Raw genomic sequence first — 26,023 nt, forward strand, 5'->3', positions numbered from 1 at the left:
TGATCATAAATCAGTACATAGGTGTTTTAATTTTGTTCTTATCTTTCAAATCCCTTTTATACACAATATTTCATTAGATCCTATTATGGTTATTATACATCCTTTTACTAGATAATGAGCAACTTCAGACTTGCCAAAGGTCACATACAGAAGGATTACAATGGAAAGTCACCATATCATGTGGATATGGCTTTTCCTGGAGACTATGTCTCAGCAGTAATAAAAATTTAAGCATTTACTGAATACTTACTGTGTTTCAATACACCGAAATAAGCACTTTACATACATTATCTTATTTAATCCTTACTGTATCCCTATGAGAAAGGTGATATTAAACCCATTTCATAGGTGAGGAAATTGAGTCAGGCAGGTTACTTGACTTACCCAAGGTCTCTCTAATAAGTGAAGGAAGCAGGATTTGAAGCCAGGTTGGTGCAATTGCCAAACACTACATGAGTATTTAATATTACACATATTGCCCTCTAAAGGAAGTATGCTAATGAAGAAGCTAACCTTTGTTTTATTTTGCTAAAAACGACCTACATCTATATTACATAAGTGTTGAAAAGAGCAACGATAATGCACACAGGCTTGTGTTCTGCCTTTAGGCCCAATGGTTCATGCCGAGGTGGGTGACTCCATCCTGATCATATTTAAGAACAAAGCCAGGCGGCCCTACTCCATCTCAGCCCATGGTATTGAAGACATGGATAGTGGGAAGCAACTCCAAGCATCCGTCACAAAGCCAGGTAAGTTACCCAGGAGATCTGCTCCATGTTGATAAAGACACCGGACTCAACTCTCTTCTGATCTTTTCTGATCTTTGAAGACTCTTGGAAAGTTCTTAATGTCAATATGTTCCAGCCATCACCTGATCACTCCTAATATGAGATCATCATTCATCCAATGACCAAGTGGTTATGGTATTTCTAGGGCTCCATTAGGGATCTAAAAGTGTAGTAAGACATAATAATAGCTAAGACATATTGGATGTTCATCTTTTGCCAGGTGCCATGCTTTATATTTTAAAAAAAGCAAAACAATTCATTTTCCTTATCATCACCCAACAAGGTAGACACTAACATAGGTCATTGACTCTGCTACCATTGATTAGAATATCCATCATTATTTTTATCTGTTACTAAAAAAAGGAAGAACACATGGCTACTTAAACTTTAGCATGCCACTGATTGAATGATACATCTTGATTTCAGTTATGTTAAAATGTAAAAAAGCACATCCTATAATCGAGGAAATATGGTATTGTTATGTCCGTTTAACAGATGACTAAAGAACAGAGGGGTAAAGAACTTGACCAGGTCATACATTAGTGACAGTGGAACCTCAATTTGTTGGACTTAGAACCTACGCTCTTAGCCATGCATTTCTCTCGAGTTGCTTAAAATGAATTTGGAAGAAAAAGAAGACGAATAAGATGAATCATTTCAGTAGTATTGTGGATTATGCATAATGGAATTCTAAGTGGTGAAGAGTATCAAGTATGTATCTGGGAGTGTTTATAAAAGTTTCAGAGAAGAAAAATCCATAAAGATTGATTGATTCCGAGCAAATAGAGAAAGGAGTAATTAGGGAAAGCTTTATAAAAGAGGTGGAACTCCAGCTGGGTTTTAAAATATTCATTGAGGGGAGAGAAGATCTCATAATTTAAAGAGCTTCCCATAACATTTACACAGCTGAAATGTGGTTGTAGTAAATGTCAAGATCCTCTGTGACCTTCAGTTATGAAATTGAGAGCAATCATAGGTGTAATTACAGGGGAATTATATTCCATTTTACTTCTGATGTGTGTGTGTGTGTGTGTGTGTGTGTGTGTGTATAATACTAAATACTATAGTAATTGAAATAAAGGTCATATAAACTTTTAAAAATTTAAAGATGCATAGAAGGAAGAAAAGAAAACAATGTAATGCATCACTAGAAAAAGTTAGCAGGGTATTCCTACAAGGAAGGGGTTGAGGAAAAGAAATCTTCACTGGTCATGATTCCAACCTCTCTTGCCACTCCACACTCCACCCTACCCCTAATTCAGAAACCTGTGTTTTGCTGCTTCAAGAAATCTCTCATGAACATTCTAAATGTCTATCTATAGGGAGATACTTAAACACACTTTGGAATATCCTACAATGAACTATTACACCGCCTTTAAATGATATTTAAGAAGGTTTTAATGACATGGAAAAAAACTTGTGGTATCATGTTAAGAAAAACACAAATATAGAACAAAGGTTAAAAAGGAAATAAGCCAAAATGTTAATAATGGTTATATTTTCAGGGTAGTATTTTAACTAATAGTTAGGGTGATGCTCCTTTCTAGTTCTTTACATTGTACTTTCTACATTTTCTGTATTGGATGTCTTGCTTTTATGAAGAGGGAAATGGTTTTAATTGGGTGAAAAGAGCAGTTAAAGTTATTCATTTTTGATGGTGAAAAGTAACTCAGGAGGGAGGAAGAAAGGTGCTAATCAGGCATAGGGAAGGGCTCTGACAGGGCTATGCGCCAGCTGGGGTGAGCCCTCACAGACTGCTGTGCCCTGATGGTGAGGACTGGCAAGGGACATAGCTCTTCAGTGCTGACTGGCCTTCTAAGGGTCCTTGATGGGGTAATGGGGTAGAGGGAAGAATGATTAGAATGTGGTAAGGAGCTTTTATCTCACTGGAACTCAGAGGGAGAGAATCCCCACAAGGGTCTCTGTCTGACAAGATTGAAAGGCTTGGGAGATCCCAGAGACTGGGGGTAGGAGCAAGAAACTAATTTTGTGCACAAAATCCAGACAAGTTGGAGAAGAATGGTTAATTCAGGCATGCATGAGATAAGCAAAGCAATCCCTCTCAAATTTCTTCTTCTCCTTTTCCTTCTTCTTTTTCACGCCATCACTCAGCATGCATATACTGAGCATCTTCTTTTGTTCAGAGCTGTGCTCCCCACTGGGGTGAATAATGGATCATTCCAACTTTAACAATACCACCCTTTAGCCACTTGCACTGAGCAGTTTATCTTGCAATTAACAAGGCAGAGGGGCTATAATGAAAGGTAGTGGAAACTAGACCTAAGGTTATATTGCTAACCTACTGGTGTATGAGCAAATATGGAGCAGTTACATGCAAGCATCATTTTTGTTTTGCCTTGCGGCTTGCGTTCAGCTATAGGCTGTGTGTCCTGACGGGGTAGGGACGGGACCTAGACAGTTCAAAAGGAGATAACAATTTAAATGTGGCTTTTATGTGAGATTTTTACAATGGGATTATCTTGCTAATTTATGTGCGTTTATTCGTGACGCCTCTGCAAGGCTCTGGGTCAGCCACCAGGAATGCATAGACGTGGCACCTGGCATTCGTTCCTTATTAGTGTACATACAAAGGAACATTCATTAACTGCCTTCAATGTGAGGCACTAACCTAGCTACTTTATTTTGTTTAATCTTCACAGCAATCTGAAAAGTGGGATGACTAACCCACTTTACAAGTAAGGAGACTAAAGATCACTGAAGTTAAGTAGTTTGTCGAAAGTTAGATAAATAGGAAGTAATAGGGTTGAGATTTGGAACTAAGTCTGATTCTCTCTGGTTCTAACTAGATGTCACCGGCCTGCACATTAGAATTGCCTGAGAAGCCTAAAAAAATACTGATGCCCTAGTCCTAGACTCTAGATAGTTTAATTTCCTTGGTTTGAGGTGAGACCTCAGCAGTAAGAGTTTGCAGAGCTCCTTGGCGATTCAATCAGAAATCAAGGCTGAGTCTCACAGTAACTCAAGCGTGCTGAAGCCTAGCTCTTGGGAGGGAGATACGAAATTCGAGGAGAAAAAATAGTGAGGAATACAGTAAGTCTTCATGTCTTGGGTAAACATCAGTTGATAATAGAAAGGTCAAATTAGAAAGAAAGCTGTAGTCTGGAATGAAAACACTGCCATTTTGCAAATTCAGAAAATCAAGATGTAAGTTTAATTGGAATATTTCTAATGCATAAGTAATTCTCCCCAGCAATAAACATTCACCAAAATATATAAAGATCTGTTTGTTATTTCTTCAGGTAAAACATCTGAAACAAAGGTAACACTAGTAAATTCTTTCTATTTCTTCTCATTTGTTTCAGGAGAAATAAACACCTACAGGTGGAATGTCCCTAGAAGGTCTGGTCCAGGACCAAATGACCCAAACTGTATTCCTTGGGTTTACTATTCAACGGTAAACTTTGTGAAGGTAAGACTGAGAGAGCAACCAAAATGCTTCAAGTAATGTGGCTTTAAATGGATGATTCAAGTTATCACCACTCTGATGATTATATGTGAAGGGTGTAATGGTTGAGAGCAGGGAGGGATTTCAACTAGAGCCATGCACATTTGTTAACGTTGGCTATAGTTGAGTTGAGTGGTATTAAGAAAACACAATTCAGCTGAGTAAATTTTAAAGATCTCATTGGTTTTATTAAAAAATTCGTGGTTTGGGCAGCTTCACATCTAGCACATAGAAAGGCTCTCTGCAGAGCTGTACAAATGCGTATAGTAGGCAAAAGGGGGCAAAACAAGGAAGTTACTAGCAAAGAATGGATTGTTTATGGCAAGGTCACCTTCCTTTAAGGGACAGCAGGACTCTGTCAGGCAGATTACCTCACTAGTTATAGTGATGGACTAGCTTAAGATTGCATTCCTTGGAGAGACTGAAAGTGTAGTTAACCTAGGAAGTAAGTCTTGGTTTGGTCACTTAGCACAGTAACTCCATTTTGGACCTATTGTCTTTTTTCTTTTTTTTTTTTAACAATTCCTCCCTTTTGATCAGACTCTCATCTTGACTGAGAGATGTGATCAAAATTTAAGGCATCAGCACCTCTCCCAGTTATTGCTTTGACGCTCTCCCAATTTTTGTTGATCGTCTGTGTGGTATTCACAGGTCATGATGCTTTTTGTTGAACCTCTGTGGTATTCGTGGGTCACAACTTCAGCTTCACATTTCTTAAGTTGGTCATTCTCTTCATTCTTTTTCTGATGTTCCAGTCTTAGCAAGATCATTTGCTCACTTAACAGCTATGAACATACATTTCAAGCTTTTGAAGGAATACAGTGCACCAGGGAGACTACTGTGATGATTATAAGCAGAATAATCCCCACTTTCTGGTGTGCACTTTGGAGCCATGATCCCCAAGGCAAACCAATCAAAATCAAATAAGTCAAAGAAAGACCAGGTTGAAGGAGTCACTTCTAAAGCCAAGTGGCTTATTCAGTGGTTTTGTGTATCTGAGTTTCACCTTCCCCAGAAATGCTATCCAGGTGCAAGTGGTGTTGGCCACAGCACAAACACCTCATTGTTCAGCTAAAAGATAATAAAAGGCTATCCTATGATCCAGAACAACTTTGGCCTTGGAAAGATGGGTACTGCTATCGAGATCTTTTTGAGATTGGGGCAGATCTGATTCAGATAATCATAAGAATGTAGGGGTGCAAATGTGCTATGATTTGCATAGGCATTGTGTTTACCTGAACAAAGTACAGTTATAATTGGAGAAAGGTAAAAACAAGACGTGGATATTCTGACGATAAAAGTTGGACTTTGTAAGTGACTCCTAAGTGGTGGTATGGGGGGGGGGTCAATTAAGAATAGAAGAAAAATTGGTCAGAGGGAGGACCACAGGGTCTTGAGCATCACGGACGGGAGTTTTTGATGTCAAATTCAGCAGTCTGAATGTTACCCCCTCCTAGCAAGGGCTTAGGAGATATGGATGATGGTGTTATCTTTTCAGACCAATGCCAGAGTAAAGGAAAGAAAGGGAAGAAGGAAGGGTTTCATGTTTAGTGAAAATATGAAGCTTTGATGTGGTATCTTGGATGGAAGAAGTCTACCTCAATGTAGGCTATTTCTCTCCCTAGTCAATTTAATTTGGAAATCTCCAATGTTTGTACAGGACCAGATGACAGGCAGAGCCTTCTTCAGCTTTGAGAGGTACTCAAAATTTGGTTTTACAAAAGTATCAGTGGTCAGGAGCACTTGATAAGGCCCTTCCCATAAGTCTCATTCTTACAAAAATATGAGTAAAATAATAACTCTCTGTGAATAATAAAAAACATCAACATTGCCCGTGGTTAAAGATCTAATGAGAGTTCATTATCATGGAATTCACAAGGAAATTTGGTTATTTCTGTAACATACGACATTTTAAAATAATTGGAATTACGACCGATAATGTGATATTAGGATATATCAAATTTCTAGGAATTTTATACAATTTCTAGAACATTTATATCTATACAAATATAATGTAAAGAAGGCTTAATATTACTTCTTATTTCACAATGTTTCCCATGTAATTTAGCATATCAAATACACTTAATTAGTTTAACATCTCTCTTTTAATAACGAGAGAGAACAAATCTTTTTTTTTTTTTTAAGATTTATTTATTTATTTGAGAGAAAGCTAGGAGAGGCAGAGGGAGAATCCCAAGCAGACTCCTCACCGAGTGTGCAGCCCAATGCAGGGCTCAGTCTCATGACCCTGCTATCACAACCTGAGCCAAAACCAACAGTCAGATACTCAACCAACTGAGCCACCCAGGAGCCCCGAGAACAAATCTTTTGAAATTTGCCAGGGACCCTCTTAAAATACCCCAAAGTTGGTTCAAGGCCAAAAAGACTTCATTTAGAATTTGATTTGGGGGAAGTTTCTCAAAAATATCAAAAGGTTTAAAAACACTTGGCCAAACAGTATAATAGGTCTCTGTGAAATAGTAAGTAGTTATCCATTTAACCATAGTGACAAGACTTCACAAGGCAAATACAGAATGCTAAATTGTTCTAAAAAAAATCTTAGCTCTTTTAGTAGAGAAGACTCAGTTCTTTTAAGTAATCAAAGACTTGATAAAGACAACATGAAATGCAGAAAATTATTTTGGTAAGACAGAATCTTGGTTTTCTAGGCAGATTACTTAGAAGGTAAAACACACACACACACACACACACACACACACACACACACACAACTGTTATTATCTTTTACCAAGAGCAAACCAACAATCCAAGAAAACTGTCTTTTTAACAGAAAGGAAATCAAATTCTAACTTCATACCAGTGCCCTTTTTTTAAAAGTATAATTAACATACTATTAGTTATAGGGGTACAACATATTGACTCAACAATTCTACCTATCACTCAATGCTCACCACAATGAGTAGTAGTCACTCTCTGTCACCCTACAACATAATTACAATATTATTGACAATATTTCCTATGCTATATTTTTCATCTCCTAGATTTATTTATTGTATAACTGGAAGTTTGTGCCTCATAATCTCCTTTATCTATCTTACCCATCCCCCACCCACTGCCTCTCTGACAACTACCAGTTCTCTGTATTTAAGGGTCTTGGTTTTGTTTGTTTGCTTATTTGTTATATTTATATATATATAACTTCTTTATCCATTCATCTATAAATGGACACTTGGGTTGCTTTCACATCTTGACTATCATGAATATGATACAAAAACATCGGGTTATATATATCTTTTTGATACATAGTAGTGGAATTACTGGATCATATGGCATTTCTATTTTCAATTTTGAGGAACCTCCTTACTGTTTTCCACAGTGGCTGCACCAATTTACATTCCTACCAACAGGGCAAGAGGGTTCCTTTTTCTCCACATCCTCACCAACACCTGTTATTTCTTATCTTTTTGATTCTAGCCCTTCTGACAGTGGTAAGGTGATATCTCATCGTGGTTTTGATTTGCATTTCCCGGGTGACTAGTGATGTTGAGCATCTGTTCATGTGTCTGCAGTCCATCTGTGAATCTTCTTTGGAAAAATGTCTACTCAAATCCTCTGCTCATTTTTAAATTTGATTACTTGCTTTTCGGTGTTGAGTTGTATAAGTTCCACATACATTTTTAATATTAACCCCTTATTAAAAAATCATTTGAAAATATCTTCTCCCATTCAGCAGGTTACCTTTTCATTTCCTTGCTGGTTTCATTCATTGTGCAAAAGCTTTTTATTTTGGTATAATTCCAATTGTTTATTTTTTGCTTTTGCTCCCCTTGCCTGAGGACATATACCTAGAAAAATGTTGCTATGGCTGATGTCGGAGATAGTACTGCCTGTGCTGTCTTCAAGGATTTTTATGGGTTTAGATCTCACATTTAGGTCTTTAATCCATTTCAGTTCATTTTTGTGTACAGTATAAGAATGTGTCCCAGTTTTATTCTTTTGCGTGTAGTTGTTCAGTTTCCCCAGCTCCATTTATTGAAGAGACTGTCTTTTCCCCATTGTATATTCTTGCCTCCTTTGTCATAGGTTAATTGACCATATAATCATAGGTTTATTTCTAGTCTCTCTATTCTGTTCTATTGATCTATGTGTCTATTTCTTTCTTTCTTTTTTTTTTTAAAGATTTTATTTATTTATTTGACAGAGATAGAGACAGCCAGCAAGAGAGGGAACACAAGCAGGGGGAGTGGGAGAGAAAGAAGCAGGCTCATAGCAGAAGAGCTTGATGTGGGGCTCGATCCCATAACGCCGGGATCACGCCCTGAGCCGAAGGCAGACACTTAACCGCTGTGCCACCCAGGCGCCCCCTATGTGTCTATTTCTGTGCCAGTATCATACTATTTTGATTACGACAGCTTTGTAGTATATCATGAAATCTGAGATTGTGTTATCTACAGTTTTGTTCTTTCTCAACATCGCTTTGATAATTTGTAGTCTTTTGTGGTTGCATACAGATTTTAGTGTTATTTGTACTAGTTCTGCAAAAAATGCTATTGGTATTTTGGTAGAGATTGCATTGAATCTGTAGATTCCTTTGGGTAGTACGGACATTTTTAACAATATTTGTTCTTCTAATCCATGAGCATGGAATATCTTCTGCTTGTTTGTGTCGTCCTTGGTTTCTTTCATCAATGTTTTATAGTTTTCAGAGTACAGGTCTTACACATCCTTGGTTAAGTTTATTCCTAAATATTTTGCTCTTTTTGGTGCACTTGTAAATGGAATTATTTTCTTAATTTCTCTTTCTATTACTTCATTATTAGTGTATAGAAATGCAACAGTTTCCTTATATTAATTTTTTTCTGCAACTTTACTGAATTGATTCATCAGTTCTAATAATTCTCTTTGGTGGAGTCTTCAGGGTTTCCTATATGCAGCATCATGTCATCTGCAAATAGTGACAATTTTACTTCTTCCTTACCAATTTAGATGCCTTTTATTTATTTATTTTTTCTCATTTTGTTGCTATGGCCAAGGCTTCTGATATTATGTTGAATAGAAATGGTGAGAGTGGATTTTTTTGTTGTCTTGTTCCTTATGTTAGGTTATAAAAATACACATTCCAGGTTTTCACCATGGAAGATGACATTATTTGTGGGTTTTTCATATACAACCTTATTATATGGAAATGTGTTCCATCTAAACTCACTTTATTGAGAGTTTTTATCATAAATAAATGTTGTGTCTTATCAAATGCTTTTTCTGCATCTATTGAGATGATCACATGGTTTTTATCCTTTCTCTTGTAATATGATGTATCACATTGATTGATTTGCAAATATTGAACTACCCTTGCATCCCACTAGATTGTGTGGAATGATTTTAATTGTAATGTTGAATTCTATTTGCTAATATGTTGTTAAGGATTTTTGTATCTATGTTCATCAGAGATTTTGGTATGTAGTTTTGGCTTTTGTTTTGTTTAGTTTTTATAGTGTCTTTGTCTGGTTTTGCTGTCAGGGTAACATACTGATCTTGTCCACCTATGAGCCCATGGCAGCCTCAGGTAGGCCCCTCAACAGCACAGGGACCAAACCCTGCCCAGTGCATCCATAGCAGGCAAAGCAGAACCTTGCAGCTCACTGCTCTGAAGGTAAACACATTTCTGCCACAACAATACAGGACACACAACCCACATAGGAGACACCCCTGTATCACCTGATTCTGGTGACCAGAGAGCAATGTGCTACAGGGCCTCTTCTGCAAAGGCCACCACTTTCAAGAGCAGGCGATGTGGTTGACCTCTCTAATACATAGAAACAAACACAGAGAGTTAGACAAAATGAAGAGACAGAGGAATTATGCCAAATGAAAGAATAAGACACAATCACAGCAAAAGAACTAAATGAAATGGAGATAAGCAATATGCCTAATAAAGAATTCAAACTAATGGTCATAAAGATACTGGACTTAGATGAATGGAACAGAATAAAAAATCCAGAAATTGACCCAAAACTATATGATCAACTAATCTTTGACAAAAATGGAAAGACTATCCAGTGGAAAAAAAGACAGTCTCCTCAACAAATGGTGTTGGTAAAACAGCAACATGAAAAAGAATGAAACTGGACCACTTTCTTATATCATACACAAAAATAAATTCAAAATGGACAAAAGACCTAAATGTGAGACAGGAAACCATCAAAATCCTAGAGAACATAGGCAGCAACCTCTTTGACATCACCTGTAGCAACTTCTTACTAGACAGGTCTCTGGAGACAAGAGAAACAAAGGCAAAAATGAACTATTGGGATTTCATCAAGATAAAAAGCTTCTGGGGGTGCCTGGGTAGCTTGGTTGTTGAAACATCTGACTCTTGATTTTGGCTCAGGTCATGATCTCAGGGTTGTGAGATCAAGTCCCCCATCAGGCTCCACACTCATTGCAGAGTCTGCTTGAGATTCTCTCTCTCTCCCTCTGCCCCTCCCCCCAATCAATCAATCAATCAATCAATACATCAGTAAATGAACAAAACCTTTTTTTAAAAAAGCAAAGGAAACAATCAACAAAACTAAAAGGCAACTATGGAATGGGAGAAGATGCTTGCAAATTGATGTTTCTGATAAAGAGTTAGTATCCAAAATGTATAAAAACTTACCCATCTCAACACCGAAAGACAAATAATACAGTTAAGAAATGGTCAGAAGACATGAACAGACATTTTTCCGGAGAAGACATATAGATGGCCAACAGACACATGAAAAGATACTCAACATCACTCATCATCAGGGAAATGCAAATCAAAGCCATGATGAGATACAACCTCACACCTGTCAGAAAGGCTAAAATTAACAACACAGGAAACCACAGATGTTGGCAAGGATGAGGAAGAGGGGAACCCTCTTGCACTGTTGTTGGGAATGCAAACTGGTACAGCCACTCTGGAAAACAGTATGGAGGCTCCTCAAAAAGTTAAAAATAGAACTACCCTATGATCTAGCAATTGCACTACTAGGTATTTATATAAAAGATATAAAAATACACATTCAAAGGGGTGCCTGCACCCCGATGTTTGTAGCAGCCTGATCAACAATAGCCAAACTATGGAAAGAGCCCAAGTGTCCATTGACTGATCAATGGATAAAGAAGATGTGGTATATATATATACAATGGAATATTACTCAGCCATCAAAAAGAATGAGATCTCATCATTTATAATGATGTGCTTGGAGCAAAAGAGCATTATGCCAAGGGAAATAAGGTAGAGAAAGACAAATGCCTATGATTTCACTCATATGTGGAATTTAAGAAACAAATGAACATAGGGGAAAGGGAAAATAAGAGAGAGAGGGAAGCAAACCATGGCTGACTCTTAACTGTAGGGAACAAACTGAGGGTTGATGGAGGGGAGCAGAGAAAATGGGCTAAATAGGTGATGGGTATTAAGGAGGGCACTTGTTGTGATGAGAACTGGCTGTTATATGTAAGTGATGAATCACTGAATTCTGCCCCTGAAATAATATTACACTATATGTTAACTAACCAGAATTTAAACAAAAACTTCAAACATTAAAAAAAGTTCCCCTAAAAACTCTAAGTTCAGTTACATCTATTTAATTCACTTGTTTTCAACAATTACGTTTAGAATACTTAAGTAAATTTCATCATACAAGTTATTTTTCTTGCTGACAAAATTTTTAACAGTGGACTTATTTCATAAACACAGGTAGAATAAAAGTTATAGATCTGCATTATTTAATGTTAATAATTCTAAAGACACATACATTTTAATTAAGCCATCAAACTTAAATTAGCTTTAATACTGAATATTTTTCCAGATCACATGAACCCAAAAAACAATTGTGTTAGTTTCTATTATATTTTCGAGAATTTTATAAATACTTAATTCATATAAGTACTTAATTTTCTTTAAGTCAATTAAACAGAGCTCTTTTACAAATTCATTTTGGCAATACCATCCCCAGGTAGAAAATATCACACACCTATAACACACACATCCACGCGTGTGTGCACGCACATGCACACACACACACACACGCAGATATAAATGGAGATCTTATAGATTCTGTTCTAAAATTTTGCCATGAATCAAGCACAGTAATACAAAATCCACTAGTTATAAAAGAAGTTAGATCCAAATTGTGTTTCTGGTAGATGGAAGAAGTTAAGGTTACCTATTAAGATGGTCAAAGCTTTTTATTGATATTTGTGGAAAGACACAATTTTTCATTTGCCCAAGTTCCAAAGAAACTCCCCACCCACTTGTTTTTCTTCTGATAAGAATTACCTCCATGAAGTTTGTATTTCAGAGAGATGGCTAGATAAGAGTTCCTGGAGAAGACCAGGTAGAATATTTACAACCTCAAAGGCACAGGGAAAGAACACAAATCCTTCCAAAAAGACATTTGCTTCCTAAGACCAGAATTTTTATATTTATCTACAAGCCTTTTGCAATAAATAGGTGAGGTTTTGGAAATCGGTAAATAGAATAGGTGGATTTTGAATTGCTTCTAGAGCTGCATTTTTGGTTTTGTCAAGATTTGTGAAATAAGGGTAGTTGCTTTAATTCCTCAGAGAATTGGGTTGCAGCCTAAATGATACCATGGGCTGATGTACCCACCTAACCCCATTATTTTCAATTTGATTTTTTTTAAAAAATATATCTCAGTAGAGGATTTCCAACTAAGATGAAAAAAGATTTCTGTGGATTTAGAACTGTTTGTCTCTGGAATGTTTTAGTAAATCCTTCTACAAATGCTTGAGATGTTTTTTTCCCTCTGGATACATAGTTTCACTTTTGCTTGGGGAAGGAGATCTAAAAAAAGTTTCTATCAGGTCTGATTATCATCTTCCAATCTGGGCAACTACTGGCGACGGAACTACTTAAAAAATTATTGTAAATATCTTCTCACTTTTCAGCCAGGAAAATATTTCTGGCAGTATTGAACCCCCCCTTCTATATAAAAGCAGTCCCTGAAGAGGGTACAAAGGATACTACTTTCCCAAGACCCAGAGTCACACCCAAAGATAGCCACAGAAAGAAATGGCAACCTGTGTGTCCCAGGCAGGCAGAAAGCCAAGTCAAGTTCTTAAGACATAAAACAAGGCAAGCAAGAAGGCAATAGCTATCCCTGGGAGAGAAATAACCAATAACCAACAGGTATGGATTTGGAAAGGAAAGGACAAGGTGAAGTTTTATTTTCCTCTCTTGACTGGACACTGCAGACAGAGGTTCAGGAGAGCTGACTCTCGGTAAGAATTCTTACCCTTTTCTGGCTTTTGCCAGTTTTCTCAGGATCCATTCTGCAGTCTCCACTATCTATTAGAATTTGGCCAGGTTTTTCATTCATTTTAATTTTAGTTTCCCCTGGGCTTTTTAAGGGAATAACATAGCAGTTTGCCAGAAAATCCATCAAAGTCTTATCAACTCTGGGGGACTCCATAGTGGGGGCTCTCCTTTGTTGGTAGACATAGGGGCATCTGAGTTGATATTGAAGAATTTGCACAAAACCTTTGAGGACAGTCTTTCTCCTTATGTTCCAGTTGATAACAAACAAAACATCAATTTCTGGGCCAGTATTTTGATGATGGACCCCTAGGAGGTTGTAATGAAGAAGGCCTAGGTATTGTTTTAGATACCTTTTGCACCTTTAATTTTTCATTAGCCTTGCTCAAGGAAACTTTTAATGAAGTTGTTTTGGAATCTTAAAGCCTTTTGGAAGCTTTTACATACCAATTAGAATAGGTATCCCATTGTGCTTGCTTGATTTGGAAACCCTTGTTTGTAAGTGCACTTCTTAAATAAATGATCTTGCCTGTTGGAATGTTCCCCAATGGCCATTGTAATTCTAGGTTGTCTTTAGTTAGATTTTGCCATTTTGGTAGTATTTATAGCTTCTGGGACTGTAGTTCTAAGACATAAAATAAGCAGATGTGCCAGAAGGTGGCAAGCTCAACTCTTTGGAATTTGAAGAAAAACTTACAGCCCACAGAAATGGCAAGAAAGAAAATTCAGAGGGTCTGCAGGTATCTTGCCTGTGTCTCTCATTGTTCCTGAAGCCATCAAGAGTGTTCTTTGGATTCCATCACTGCTACCAATTCTCTTAAAAAATAAAACTCAACTGAGTACATTTTAAAGTCCTTACAGGCTTTATTCAATAACTCATGAATCAAGCAGCATCCCACCTACCAGATAGAATAGAGCTCCAAAGAGCTGCAGAAAATAAAAGACTTTCATAGGCAAAAGGGGATGGGATAAGGAAGTTACTAGTGAAAAATGGATTGTTTGTGGCAAGGTCATCTTCTTTAGGGGATGGCAGAGGTCTAAGAGGCAGATTACCTTACTGGCGATGATGACCAGGTAACTCCAGATTAAGATTCTACTCCTGGGAGAGGTTGAAACTGTAATTAAGTTAGGTATTAAGTCTCAGTTTGGTGATCTGGACTTAGCATAAGTGACTCCATGTGGATTCTATTGTTTCTTTGTAAACAGTAGTTGTGATAGAAACAGTATGGCCAAAAAAGTAAAAAGAGTATTTACCGTCTGGTGCTTTACAAAAAAAAAGTTTGCCAACCCTCGATCTAAAGTATGGGTTAACATAGTGAAAAGAAGGGGCATTTATCCTAAAGATACAAATGTAGTGAAAAGAAGGGCCATATGCACCCCAGTGTTCATAGAGGCATGTCCACAATAGCCAAACTGTGGAAGGAACTGAGATGTCCTTCAACAGATGAATGGATAAAGAAGATGTGGTTCATACATATACAATGGAATATTACTCAGCCATCAAAAAATGAGATCTTACCATTTACATCAACATGGATGGAACTAGAGGGTATTATGCTAAGTGAAATAAGTCAATCAGAGAAAGACAATTATATTGTTTCACTCATATGTGGAATATAAGAAATAGCACAGAGGAGCATAGGGGAGGGGAGGGAAAACTGAATGAGAAGAAATCAGAAAGGGAGACAAACCATGAGAGACTATTGACTCTGTGAAACAAACTGAGGGTTGCAGAAGGGGGGATGGGTGGTAAGATGGGGTAACTTTGTGATAGGCACTAAAGAGGGCATGTGATGTGATGAGCACTGGGTGTTAAATGCAACTGATGAATCATTGAACACTATATCTAAAACTAATGATGTACTATATATTGACTAATTGAATTTAAATTAAAAAATAAAAACTTTAAAAAAATAAAGTATGGGTTAAAAAACCCAAAATCCCAATGTTTCAGTTACCAAATTTAGAACTTACAAGATATCAGGAAGCAAAAGAGGATATGTAAATAGATAATCATAAAATGAAAATATATTTCAATGTAATTTATATCATGGTTTTTGATGTGTGAAGTCTATCATTTTTAAAGGCATTACCATTGCTATCTGGTCTCAGGAAAGAAAGCACACTCCAAACATATTAACTGAAACTACCAACTATTTGGATGAACTCCATGTCAAATTATTCAGCCCTAAGCTTCCTTTTGAAGGAAAACTCCCACATTCCCAATTGCCTATTTAGATACTCTATCTGGATGTGCTTCCAGCAACAGTTCAATCTGCTGAGCGTTTTTAAAGTGGGTTTTATTATTTCCCTCAAAACCTTTCCTTCTCCTGAACTCTCAATTTCTGACTCAGTGATGAGGGTGGGACACCGATTCAGCCCTCAAAGAGGTTGCTATAGCTCATTTTTAGGAACACTCCTACATCTTCAGGGCTTCTTAATAATTATTTTGTGGTAGGGGCCTGGGTGCACAGTCAGTTAAATGGCTGACTCTTGGTTTCCGCTCAGGTTGTGATATCAGAGTCATGAGATTGAACCCCACATGGGGCTCCACATTCAGCATGGAGTCTGCTTGAGATTCTCTCTCCTCCTCGTCCCCTGTCCCTCCCTTCACAAATAAATAAATCTTTAAAAAAATTATTATTTTGTAGTCAACAGTCTTTTCTCAATGACTTTCTTACAAGCACTTAATCTTTATTGTTAAATTATTTAAAGGCTCTTCTAATTCAGTTTATTTTTCTTTCAGGACACATATAGCGGTTTGATGGGTCCTCTGATTATTTGCAGAGAAGGAGTGTTGAATGAGAAGGGAAGAAGAAGCGACGTTGATTATGAATTTGTTCTCTTGTTTTTGGTATTTAATGAGAATGAATCCTGGTATCTGGATGACAATATTAAGAAATATCTCAATAAAGATCCACGACATTTTAAGCGCACTGACGATTTTGAAGAGAGCAACAAAATGCATGGTATATCAGAGGTTAAAAAGAAGACTCTTGTTGATATAAGCTCATAGAAATTCCTATAACTGTAGGAGGTCCCCAGCCTCCTTCTCTGAACCCTTCCCCATTCCCAGGGGCACCTGGACTAAAGAAAGTCCTCTAAAACTTTCCTGTAGAGGGAATGAACTAAGCCATTGGTTGGCTGCCAGCAAGATCCAGGGCAACTTTGGTTCAATTGTGTAGGGAGATCTATCTCTGAAGTCTGGGATCCCTAAACTATAAGACTGTAAAGTAATTCTTAAAAAATGAATTATCACTTATGCATATATTTTTATAAGAATACATCATAATATCTAGCTAATCAAATTTAAAGGCCTGGTTTAACTGATTCTGGGACATGAAATACCATCACCAATTTTCTGTTTTAATGTGTCTATGCTATTTTTAAATTCTATGTAATTTAAGGTAGTTTTTTTTTTAAGTGGGAGTAATATGTTCTAATTGACACATCCATACTCTCTCACCAAAATCTACTTCTCACCAAAATATACAAAAAGATAGGCCTTGCCCAAGTTCACAAGTTAATTAATGTTAACACTGATTAGAATATGTAGGCTGATTTCTGATTCAGCTACTAATTCGCTTCCATTTCCCCAAAGTTTCTTAGTATGCTCTCTATTTTTAATAAATGTAACTTATTTGTTGCGGCGTGATGCACGGAATAAAAAGTTAGTAGAAGGTAGGGTGAGAGTCCCCATCATGTCAACCCAGCTTGAGTTTGCTTTGGTCATTGTGACAGCATGGGCTCAGCCCATGTGAAGCTTTCCTTCTTTTGGCAGTTCAGCCAAACCCAACCTTAGGAACTTGCCCCAAACTAGATCTCAGGGAAGTATTAAGGGAATAGCTTCTAATTCATTCACTTTTGACTTCTACGACCTTGATTCTCTGTGCTTTAGTTCACTCATCTATAGAATCGTATAAATAATAGCTGCTTCTGAAATGAGCCTGTAACCCACTCCATAAACAGAATGTGCCAAACCAGCAAGCAGACAGACAACACACATTGGTACCCACGATGTAGCTTTTAAAAAATAAACTGTGACTTCTCTTTTCTGGCTCTTTTTTATAAGGATTTCTTAGTGACCTGGATTTTGGGTCTAGAATGGTGGGGACATTGGTATGAGTAAGATGGTTACATATTTATCTGGCAGATGAAAAGATTGGTAACCTTAAGATCTTGAACCATTTCTAAAACCAGATTAAGTAATGATGACTAATCAAAGACTATTTTCTTTTCACCTTCTTAGCTATCAATGGAAAGATTTTTGGGAATCTCCATGGCCTTATCATGAATGAAGCTACAATGACAAACTGGTATCTGCTGGGAATAGGAAGTGAAGTGGACATTCATACCATCCACTATCATGCTGAGAGCTTTCTTTTCAAAGTAAGCACAAGGAATATGCTTTGGGGAAAACTTTTTGAACTAAAAGGTTCAATGTATGTTCACTGTGAAAAAAGATGGCTTGTGAGGTTCATATTAGAAGATGAAACAGAACAATGTGATTATACCTTTCCCCTGGTAGGTATTTGTTAATATGCATGTATGTTTTGCTGTGCTTGTGAGAAAATCTCCAAGCCTGAGATGAGAGTTTTCTTATCAGTTGTATGGGGATAACTTTTACCACTCTGGATTATGCTGTTAGTACTATATATGAAAGCACCTGTAGTGCTTTGTTCCTTTTCCTTAACCTTCCCCTTTTCTTTTACTTTCCTTCTATTTCCTTTCTTTTCTATGTCATTAGCTAACAGAATAGTCCTATCCAGCTACCCAGTAAAGGAGATACTTCAAGCTCTGGCTTGGGCTCCAAAGCTTTATCTTGCTTTTTTTCTTTTTCTTTTTTTGCCCTACTGAGCTGGCTGGACCATGTGTGGCCTGCCTGTCTAGCATCGAGCTGTTCCATCTCGGTGGCACTGGCTGTATAGAATCATCCAGGGAGCTGTTTAAGAAACAGATTGCCAGGCCCCACCCCAGTTCTGAGGAATCAGAATCCCAGGGATAAGGTCTAAATAGGCCATCATCCTGGGGGTGCTTGGGTAGCTCAGTCAGTTAAGTGTCTGACTTCAGGTCAGGTCACAATCTTGGGGTCCTGATATCGAGCCCTGCTTCGGGTTCTGTGCTCAGGGGGAGTCTGCTTCTTCCTCTCCTTCTCCCTCTGCACCTCCCCCTGCTTGTGCTCTCTCCCAAATAAATCTAGTCTTCATAAATAAATAAATAGGCCATCATCCCAAGTGTTTAGTGAAGTCTATAAGGAAAAAGAATAGAAAAGAATAATTACATCTAATCTGTGGAAGTATCTGCGCTGGTCCTTTTCCAGTTACACAGCAATAAATAGTAACTTTAATAAAATGCCTAATATTTCCACCCTGTGTATTTATTCAACATAGTTTAAGATGCCAAGTATTAGCCTACAATGATTACAGTTTTACATATTAAATGGCTATGCTGCTTTTCAGAACTTGGCTTTTTTAGTATCTTTAAAATAAATTAAAAATTTATAAAATTTAATAAAACTATAAAAATTGTTCGATACACCTATGCAATTATTTTGTATACATATTATATAAACTTTAAGTACAATTGATATTGAGTAAAAGTCCCTCTGTTTAGCGTACAGTTCTGTTTGGGGAAGCATGTTAATTTGTAATCAATACGGATTAACATCTCCATCACTCCCTCAAATGTTCTTGTTGCACTTTCTAGAATCAGCTACTTCTTCATGCTTAACCTTTGGCAACCATTGATATTATTTTCTGTCTCTGTAGCTTTGCCTTTCCTGAAATGTCGTATACATGGAATCATACCATCTACAGCATTTTGAAACTGGCTTGTGTCACTTAGCATAGGCATTTGAATTGCGTGCATCTTGTGTTTGTCAGTACTTTGTTCCACTCGATTGTTGAGTAGTGTTCCAGTGTGTGAATGCATTGCAGTTTGCTATTCCATTTTCCCATTAAGGGGCATTTGGGTTCTTTCTGGGTTTTGGTTATTACAAATAAAGTCTTTGTAAATATTTGTGTACATATTTTCCTGTGAACGTACGTTTTCATTTCCCTTGAGAAAATGCCTAGGAGTTGCATTGCCAGACCATGTGATAAGTGTATATGTAACTTCATAAGAACTGCCAAAATATTTTCCACAGAGGCAGTACCCTTTTGCATTCCCACCAGAAAGGTATGAGAACATCACTTGGTCCATACCCACATCAACACTTGGTATCTTCCATTTTTATTTCATTTTTTCTTTGCCACCCTATTAAGTATGTCATGGTACCTCATTGTTTTTTATTTACATTTTCCGAATGGCTAATGATATTGAGTATCTTTTCATGTGCTTGTTTACCATCTGCCATCTGTAAATCTTGGTGAAGTGTCCAAATTTTATGCCCATTTTAAAATTTGTTGTTCATTTCCATATTGTTGAGTTTGAGGGCTTTCTACATTCAAATACTTTACCAGCTACATGATTGCAAATATTTGCTCCCAGTCTGTGGCTTATCTTTTATTCCCTTAATGTTATCTTTCAAAGAACAGAAAATCTTCATTCTGATGACCTACAGTTTATGATTTTTTTGTTTTATGCATCATGCTTTTGGTGTCATATCTGAGAAATCTTAGCCTAACTCAAGATCACAAGGATTTTCTTTGAGCTGTTTTACAGCTTTACGTGTTAATTTAGGCCTCTGATCCATTTTAACTTAATTTAACATCCATTTTTTGCATATGGATGCAGTCATTCCATCACCATTATTGAAAAGGCTACCCTTACTCCCATTGTGTCAAAATCATATCGATCGTATATATGTGGGTCCATTTCTGGGATGTCTGTTCTGTTATATTGATCTATGTATCTGTCCTTTCTTGAATACCATCCTGTCTTGATTACTTTAATGTGATAGTAAGTCTTAAAATCTGGTGGTGATTGTTTTAGCTATTCTAGATCTTAATGTCCATCACCCAGTTACCCCATCCCCCCACCCTTCTCCCCTCCAGCAACCCTCAGTTTGTTTCCTAGTGTTAAGAGTCTCTCATGGTTTGTCTCCCTCTCTGATTTTGTCTTATTTTTCCCCTCTCTTCCCCTATGATTCTCTGTTTTGTTTCTTAAATTCCACATATGAGTGAAATCATAACTGCCTTTCTCTCATTGACTTATTTCACTTAGCATAATACCCTCTAGTTCCATCCATGTCATTGCAAATTGTAAGATTTCATTTTTTGATGGCTGAGTAATATTCCACTGTATATATATATGAACCACATCTTCTTTATCCATTCATCTGTTGAAGGACATCTCAGTTCCTTCCACGGTTTGGCTATTGTGGACATTTCTCTATGAACATTGGGGTACAGGTGCCCCTTCTTTTCACTACATTTGTATCTTTGGGATAAATGCCCCTTGCTTTCCCACCAACAATGTAAGTGTTCCCCTTTCTCCACATTCTTGCCAACATTTGTTGTTCCCTGTCTTGTTAATTTTAGCCATTCTAACTGGTGTAAGGAAGTATCTCATTGTGGTTTTAATTTGAATTTCCCTGATGATAAGTAATATGGAGCATTTCTTCATGTGTCTGTTGGCCATTTGTATGTCTTCTTCAAGGAAGTGACTCTTCGTGTCTTCTGCCCATTTCTTGACTGGATTATTTGCTTTTTGGGTGTGGAGTTTGATAAGTTCTTTATAGATCTTGGATACCAGCCCTTTATCTGTTATGTCATTTGTAAATATCTTCTCCCATTCTGTAGGTTGCCTTTTAGTTTTGTTGACTGTTTCCTTTGCTGTGCAGAAGCTTTTTATCTTGATGAAGTCTTGATAGTTCATTTTTGCCTTTGTTTCCCTTGCCTTTAGAGACACGTCTTGCAAGAAGTTGCTGTGGCCAAGGTCAAAGAGGTTACTGCCTGTGTTCTCCTCTAGGATTCCTGTCTCACATTTAGGTCTTTCATCCATTTTGAGTTTATCTTTGTGTATGGTATAAGAGAATGGTCCAGTCTCATTCTTCTGCATGTGGCTGTCCAGTTTTACCAGCACTATTTATTGAAGAGACTGTCTTTTTTCCATTGGATATTCTTTCCTGCTTTGTCAAAGATTAGTTGACCATACAGTTGAGGGTCCATTTCTGGGCTTTCTATTCTGTTCCATTGATCTATGTGTCTATTTTTGTGCCAGTACCATGCTGTCTTGATGATCACAGCTTTGTAATATAGCTTGAAGTCAGGCATTGTGTGGGCCCCCAGCTTTGGTTTTCTTTTTCAACATTCCCCTGGCAATTCAGGGTCTTTTCTGGTTCCATACAAATTTTAGGATTGTTTATTCCAGCTCTGTGAAAAATGTCAATGGTATTTTGATAGGGATTACATTAAATGTCTAGATTGCTCTCAGTAGCATAGACATTTTAACAATGTTTATTATTCCAATCCATGAGCATGGAATGTTTTTCCATCTCAGCATACAGATCTTGCATATATTTTGTTGGATTATTACCTAAGTAATATCATAGGTTTTGGTGATAGTGTAAGTTGTATTGTCTTTATTTCAATTTCTAATTGTTCATTGCCAATATATAGAAATATAATTGATTTTGTATAATTGACCTTGAATGCTATAACTTTGTTAAATAGTTATAGTAGCTTTTTTGTAGATTTTGGGGTGATGTTTCCTACATTGACAATCTTCTTTTCTGTGAATTGAGTTGGTTTTATTTCTTTATTCAATCTGTATGCCTTTTATTTCTTTTCTTGCCTTATTGCACAGGCTAGGACCTCTAGTATAATGTTGAATCTGAATGGTGAAAGGGAATATCCTTGCAGTAGTCTTGGGGGGGATGTGCTCAGTTGTTCATCACTGAATATAAAGTTAGCTGTAGGTTTTTTGTAGTTCCTATTAATAAGTGGAAGAAGTTTCTATTTTTAGTTTGCTGATTTTTTTTCTCATGAATAGATGTTAAATTCTATCAAATGCTTTTTCTGCATCTCTTGAGATGATCACATTTTTCTTCTTCAGTTTGTGGATGATTTTCTTTAGTATATTGGTGATTTACATAGATTGATTTTCAAATATTGGACCAGTTTTCAATCTCAGGATCAATCATTCTTTGTCACAATGCATTATCCTTTTTATATATTGCTGGACTCAATTTTCTAGTATTTTTTAAAGGATTTTACATTTATGTTCATGAAGGATATTTGTTGTAGCTTTCTCTTCTCATAAAGTATTAAGGTAATATGCTGGTAAAGTATTAGGTATCAGGATAATGCTGGCTTTATAAAATGAGTTGGGAGTGGTCTGTCCTCTTCTATTTTCTGGCAGGGTTTGTTTAGTATTGGTATTATTTCTTCTTTAAATGTTGGTAGAATTTGCTAATGAAGTCATCTGGACCTGGAGTTTTAATTTATTGGAAAGTCTTAATGTAATTGCAGTTTCTTTAATAATGATCTTAGGTAGTTTTCATCTTAAGGAATTTATCCATACCATCTAAGTTGTAGAATTCACAGACAGTTATTCATAATATTCCTTTATTATCCTTTTCAATGTCTATAAGGTCTTAGTGATGTCCCCTCTTTCATTCCTAATATTTGTAATTTGTGTCTTTTTTTTTTTCTTGATCTGTTTGTCTAGGGGTTTCTATTAGTTATTTATTGTTTTTATAACAAATTACTCCAAAACTTAGTGGCCTAAAACAACAAATACTAACTCACAATTTTTCTGGGTCAGAAATCTGGGAGTAGTTTAGCTAGTTAGTTCTGACTCAGCATTTCTCATGAGGCTATAATCAAGATGTCAGCTGGAGCTGCCGTCCTCAGGTTTGACTGGGACTGGAGAATCCACATCCAAACTCACTCACAGGGCTATTGACTGAAAGCTTCAGTTTTTCACTACATGGGTATAGCATGGGATCTGACTTCCCCCAGGGTGAGTGATACAAGAGAAGAGAGCAAGAGAGAATCTAAGTCTTTTGGAAGTAGAATGCCATCACTTCTTCCATATGCTATTGGTCTCATAGACCAACTCTCATACAATGTGGAAGGGGACTATGAAGGTTATGAATAGCAGGAGGCAGGGGTCATTGGGGGCCATTGTGGAGGATGGTTACCACGAGGTTTATCAATCTTATTGACCTGTTCAAAGAATCAGCTTTTGCTTTCTTTGATTCATCTCTATTATTTTTCTATTTTCAATTTTATTGATTTCTGCTCTTATCTTTATTACCTTCTTTCTGCAGATAGATAAATCTTACCGAGAAGATGTGTATGATCTCTTTCCTGGGACATTCCAAACCATTGAGCTGTTTGCAGATCACCCAGGGACATGGCTGTTACACTGTCATGTGTCTGACCACATCCATGCTGGCATGGAGACAACGTACACAGTCCTTCGGAACATAGGTACTGTTCTCTGTCAGTGATGATGGATGATAACACCAGGTTTCTTCTAGGCCCTGCAAATAAGGGGCTCGAGAGCCCCCAAGGGCTCAGAGTCAAGTAAGAGAGACAGACATATAAATAATAACTAAAATAGAATATGATACATGCCAACATAGAGTGCAGAGTACAGGGCTCAGTGACAGCAGTAGGAGGTAATGGTTAACAGTGTGGGGATCTGAGCAAACATTCTAGAGGCTAGATTGCTTCAGATGGATCATAACGGGTGAGCAAAAGCTTAAAAGGTAGATGAGGTAAGGACAGCATGTTTATGGGTAGGAAGTAGAATAGTGAGAATTTAAGAAAGCCCTGCAGATACAAATGGGATAAAGTCCTCATTGGTAAAATGACATAACTCTTGAAATAACTCATGTCATGAAAAGAATCTACTTCTGTTGTTTATAAAACAATCAACTTGTTATCTTTGTCCAGACAACAGGATCCCTTACTCCACCAAGTCTCCATCTGGAGGAGCATCCCGCCCAACCACAGTGCCCTCCAATGGTAATGATACCCTCCCTGAATCCCGCACGTGAATGGTCAGCATTCACTCCCTAGGGAAAGGCAGAGGGCTGACATCTCACTTTTCTTTTCACAGAAGAATCTGGCAAGGAGCAGCTCTATTTCTTTGGCAAGAATCTGGGTCCTAGGGGAGCCAAAGCAGCCTTGGTCATCCTCTTCATCATTGGACTCCTCCTCCTGATCTCCACAGTGATTCTCTCCCTCAGACTGCAGTCTGCAAGGAAGCAAGTTGCATATCGGGAAGTCCAGTCCTGCGCACTCCCCACGGATGCTCTGTGAACCAGCTGGTCTTCCTCAGGGAAACTGGACAAGGCATCGTTCATCAAGAAAGGTTTACATTATATCCTGGATCAGGCTCTGATCCTCCGGAACACAATCAAAGCCATTTTGCTTTTACTTATTTATTTTTTAATGGGCTGTGAATAATCCTCAGGTATAAAATACGGAAAGAAGAACAGGTGTAACTCAGAAAACACAGTCTGTTCTCTGAACGAATTTGCTGAAGTGGGGGAAACCCTCTGAAAGATATCTTTGTTTTCCATTTTTGTAATTCTTAGATTAGACGGTGCTTCCTCAGCTAACCATCCAAGTTTCCAGATGGACGACATTGGGAGTTACGCTGCCTCAGACACCTAACTGGAAAGGCACTGATTTTTCAACACTGTTATATAAGACGTTTCCCTTAGTCGTTCCAGGGAAAATAACTTTCTGAGGAGTTCATGGAAATGTCTAACTCAGTATCTGCTGATAGAATTTGACCAAATCAAGTTTTTGGAGGCTTTATCCAGCTCTCCTGGCCTTTTCACTCTAATATAAATAGCCTGGGCACTGTTTGCTACAGCGGTAAAGTTATCAGCATTTAAAAAAAATTGCTGCTGTTTTTATGCAAACCTGTAGAGATATTTTAATGTTTACAACTCACTTCATGTTATATGTTTTTACAATGTTTCCATGGTAACGTTTTTTTTTTTTTTTTTCAAAAATCATCTAGAGAATTTGTATTTTAGAATGTGGAGGGCCGGAAGAGCAGGAGAGATTCTCCCAGTCTGAGGCAGAGACTCCCTAGAAGTTTAGAGTGAGCTTCTGTGTGGAATGGAAGCTTTGCAGAAGGCGAATCTGACTTGAGCCTTGAGTCTGATTTTTCATTCACCTAGCAGGATCTTTCCAAGTCTGCATCTTCTAGGAAATAAAAACAGTCTCGTCATTTGAGAATTCATCAGTTCAGCTGACCGGTGGAGAGAAGAGCTCTCACAAAATTCTTGATTCCATGCTTCTTAAAGACAGACCTTTGTGGGAGGAGGGGGGAAAAAAAAGGCTAGAAAGAAGAGAGTCCCAGTGGCAAGTTTTTAAATCATTAAATCGGCTTTGAAGATATGCATTACAGTTTTCAAGGCTCAAATGTAAAACTAAAGTATCGGACAACTAAACTGAACCCATTACAAGGCGATCCATACTCTCTGTATACATGCCTAAGTGTTAGGTTAAGATTGATAAAAGCAACTTTGCTTTTTACTAGACTGAGAAATTGCCCTTAACTCGGGGCAAGATGCCCTGCGATGCCAATGTC

General features: G+C 37.4%; 1 protein-coding gene across 1 annotated transcript in view; it reads left to right on the forward strand.

Annotated features, from left to right (window-relative positions):
• Nucleotides 1-25,394, forward strand: part of HEPHL1 (hephaestin like 1) — an 85,421-nt gene extending 60,027 nt beyond the window's left edge. Inside the window, exons 14-20 of the mRNA XM_026505337.4 lie at nucleotides 609-749; nucleotides 4,112-4,218; nucleotides 16,266-16,488; nucleotides 17,769-17,908; nucleotides 23,736-23,898; nucleotides 24,367-24,438; nucleotides 24,533-25,394. Of these exons, the coding sequence (XP_026361122.2) occupies nucleotides 609-749; nucleotides 4,112-4,218; nucleotides 16,266-16,488; nucleotides 17,769-17,908; nucleotides 23,736-23,898; nucleotides 24,367-24,438; nucleotides 24,533-24,735 (1,049 nt within the window). The 3' untranslated portion in view covers nucleotides 24,736-25,394. The remainder of the gene's footprint in view (nucleotides 1-608; nucleotides 750-4,111; nucleotides 4,219-16,265; nucleotides 16,489-17,768; nucleotides 17,909-23,735; nucleotides 23,899-24,366; nucleotides 24,439-24,532) is intronic.
• Nucleotides 25,395-26,023: the final 629 nt, after the last annotated feature.

Source organism: Ursus arctos, unplaced genomic scaffold (genome assembly GCF_023065955.2).
Source record: "Ursus arctos isolate Adak ecotype North America unplaced genomic scaffold, UrsArc2.0 scaffold_22, whole genome shotgun sequence".
NCBI lineage: Eukaryota > Metazoa > Chordata > Mammalia > Carnivora > Ursidae > Ursus > Ursus arctos.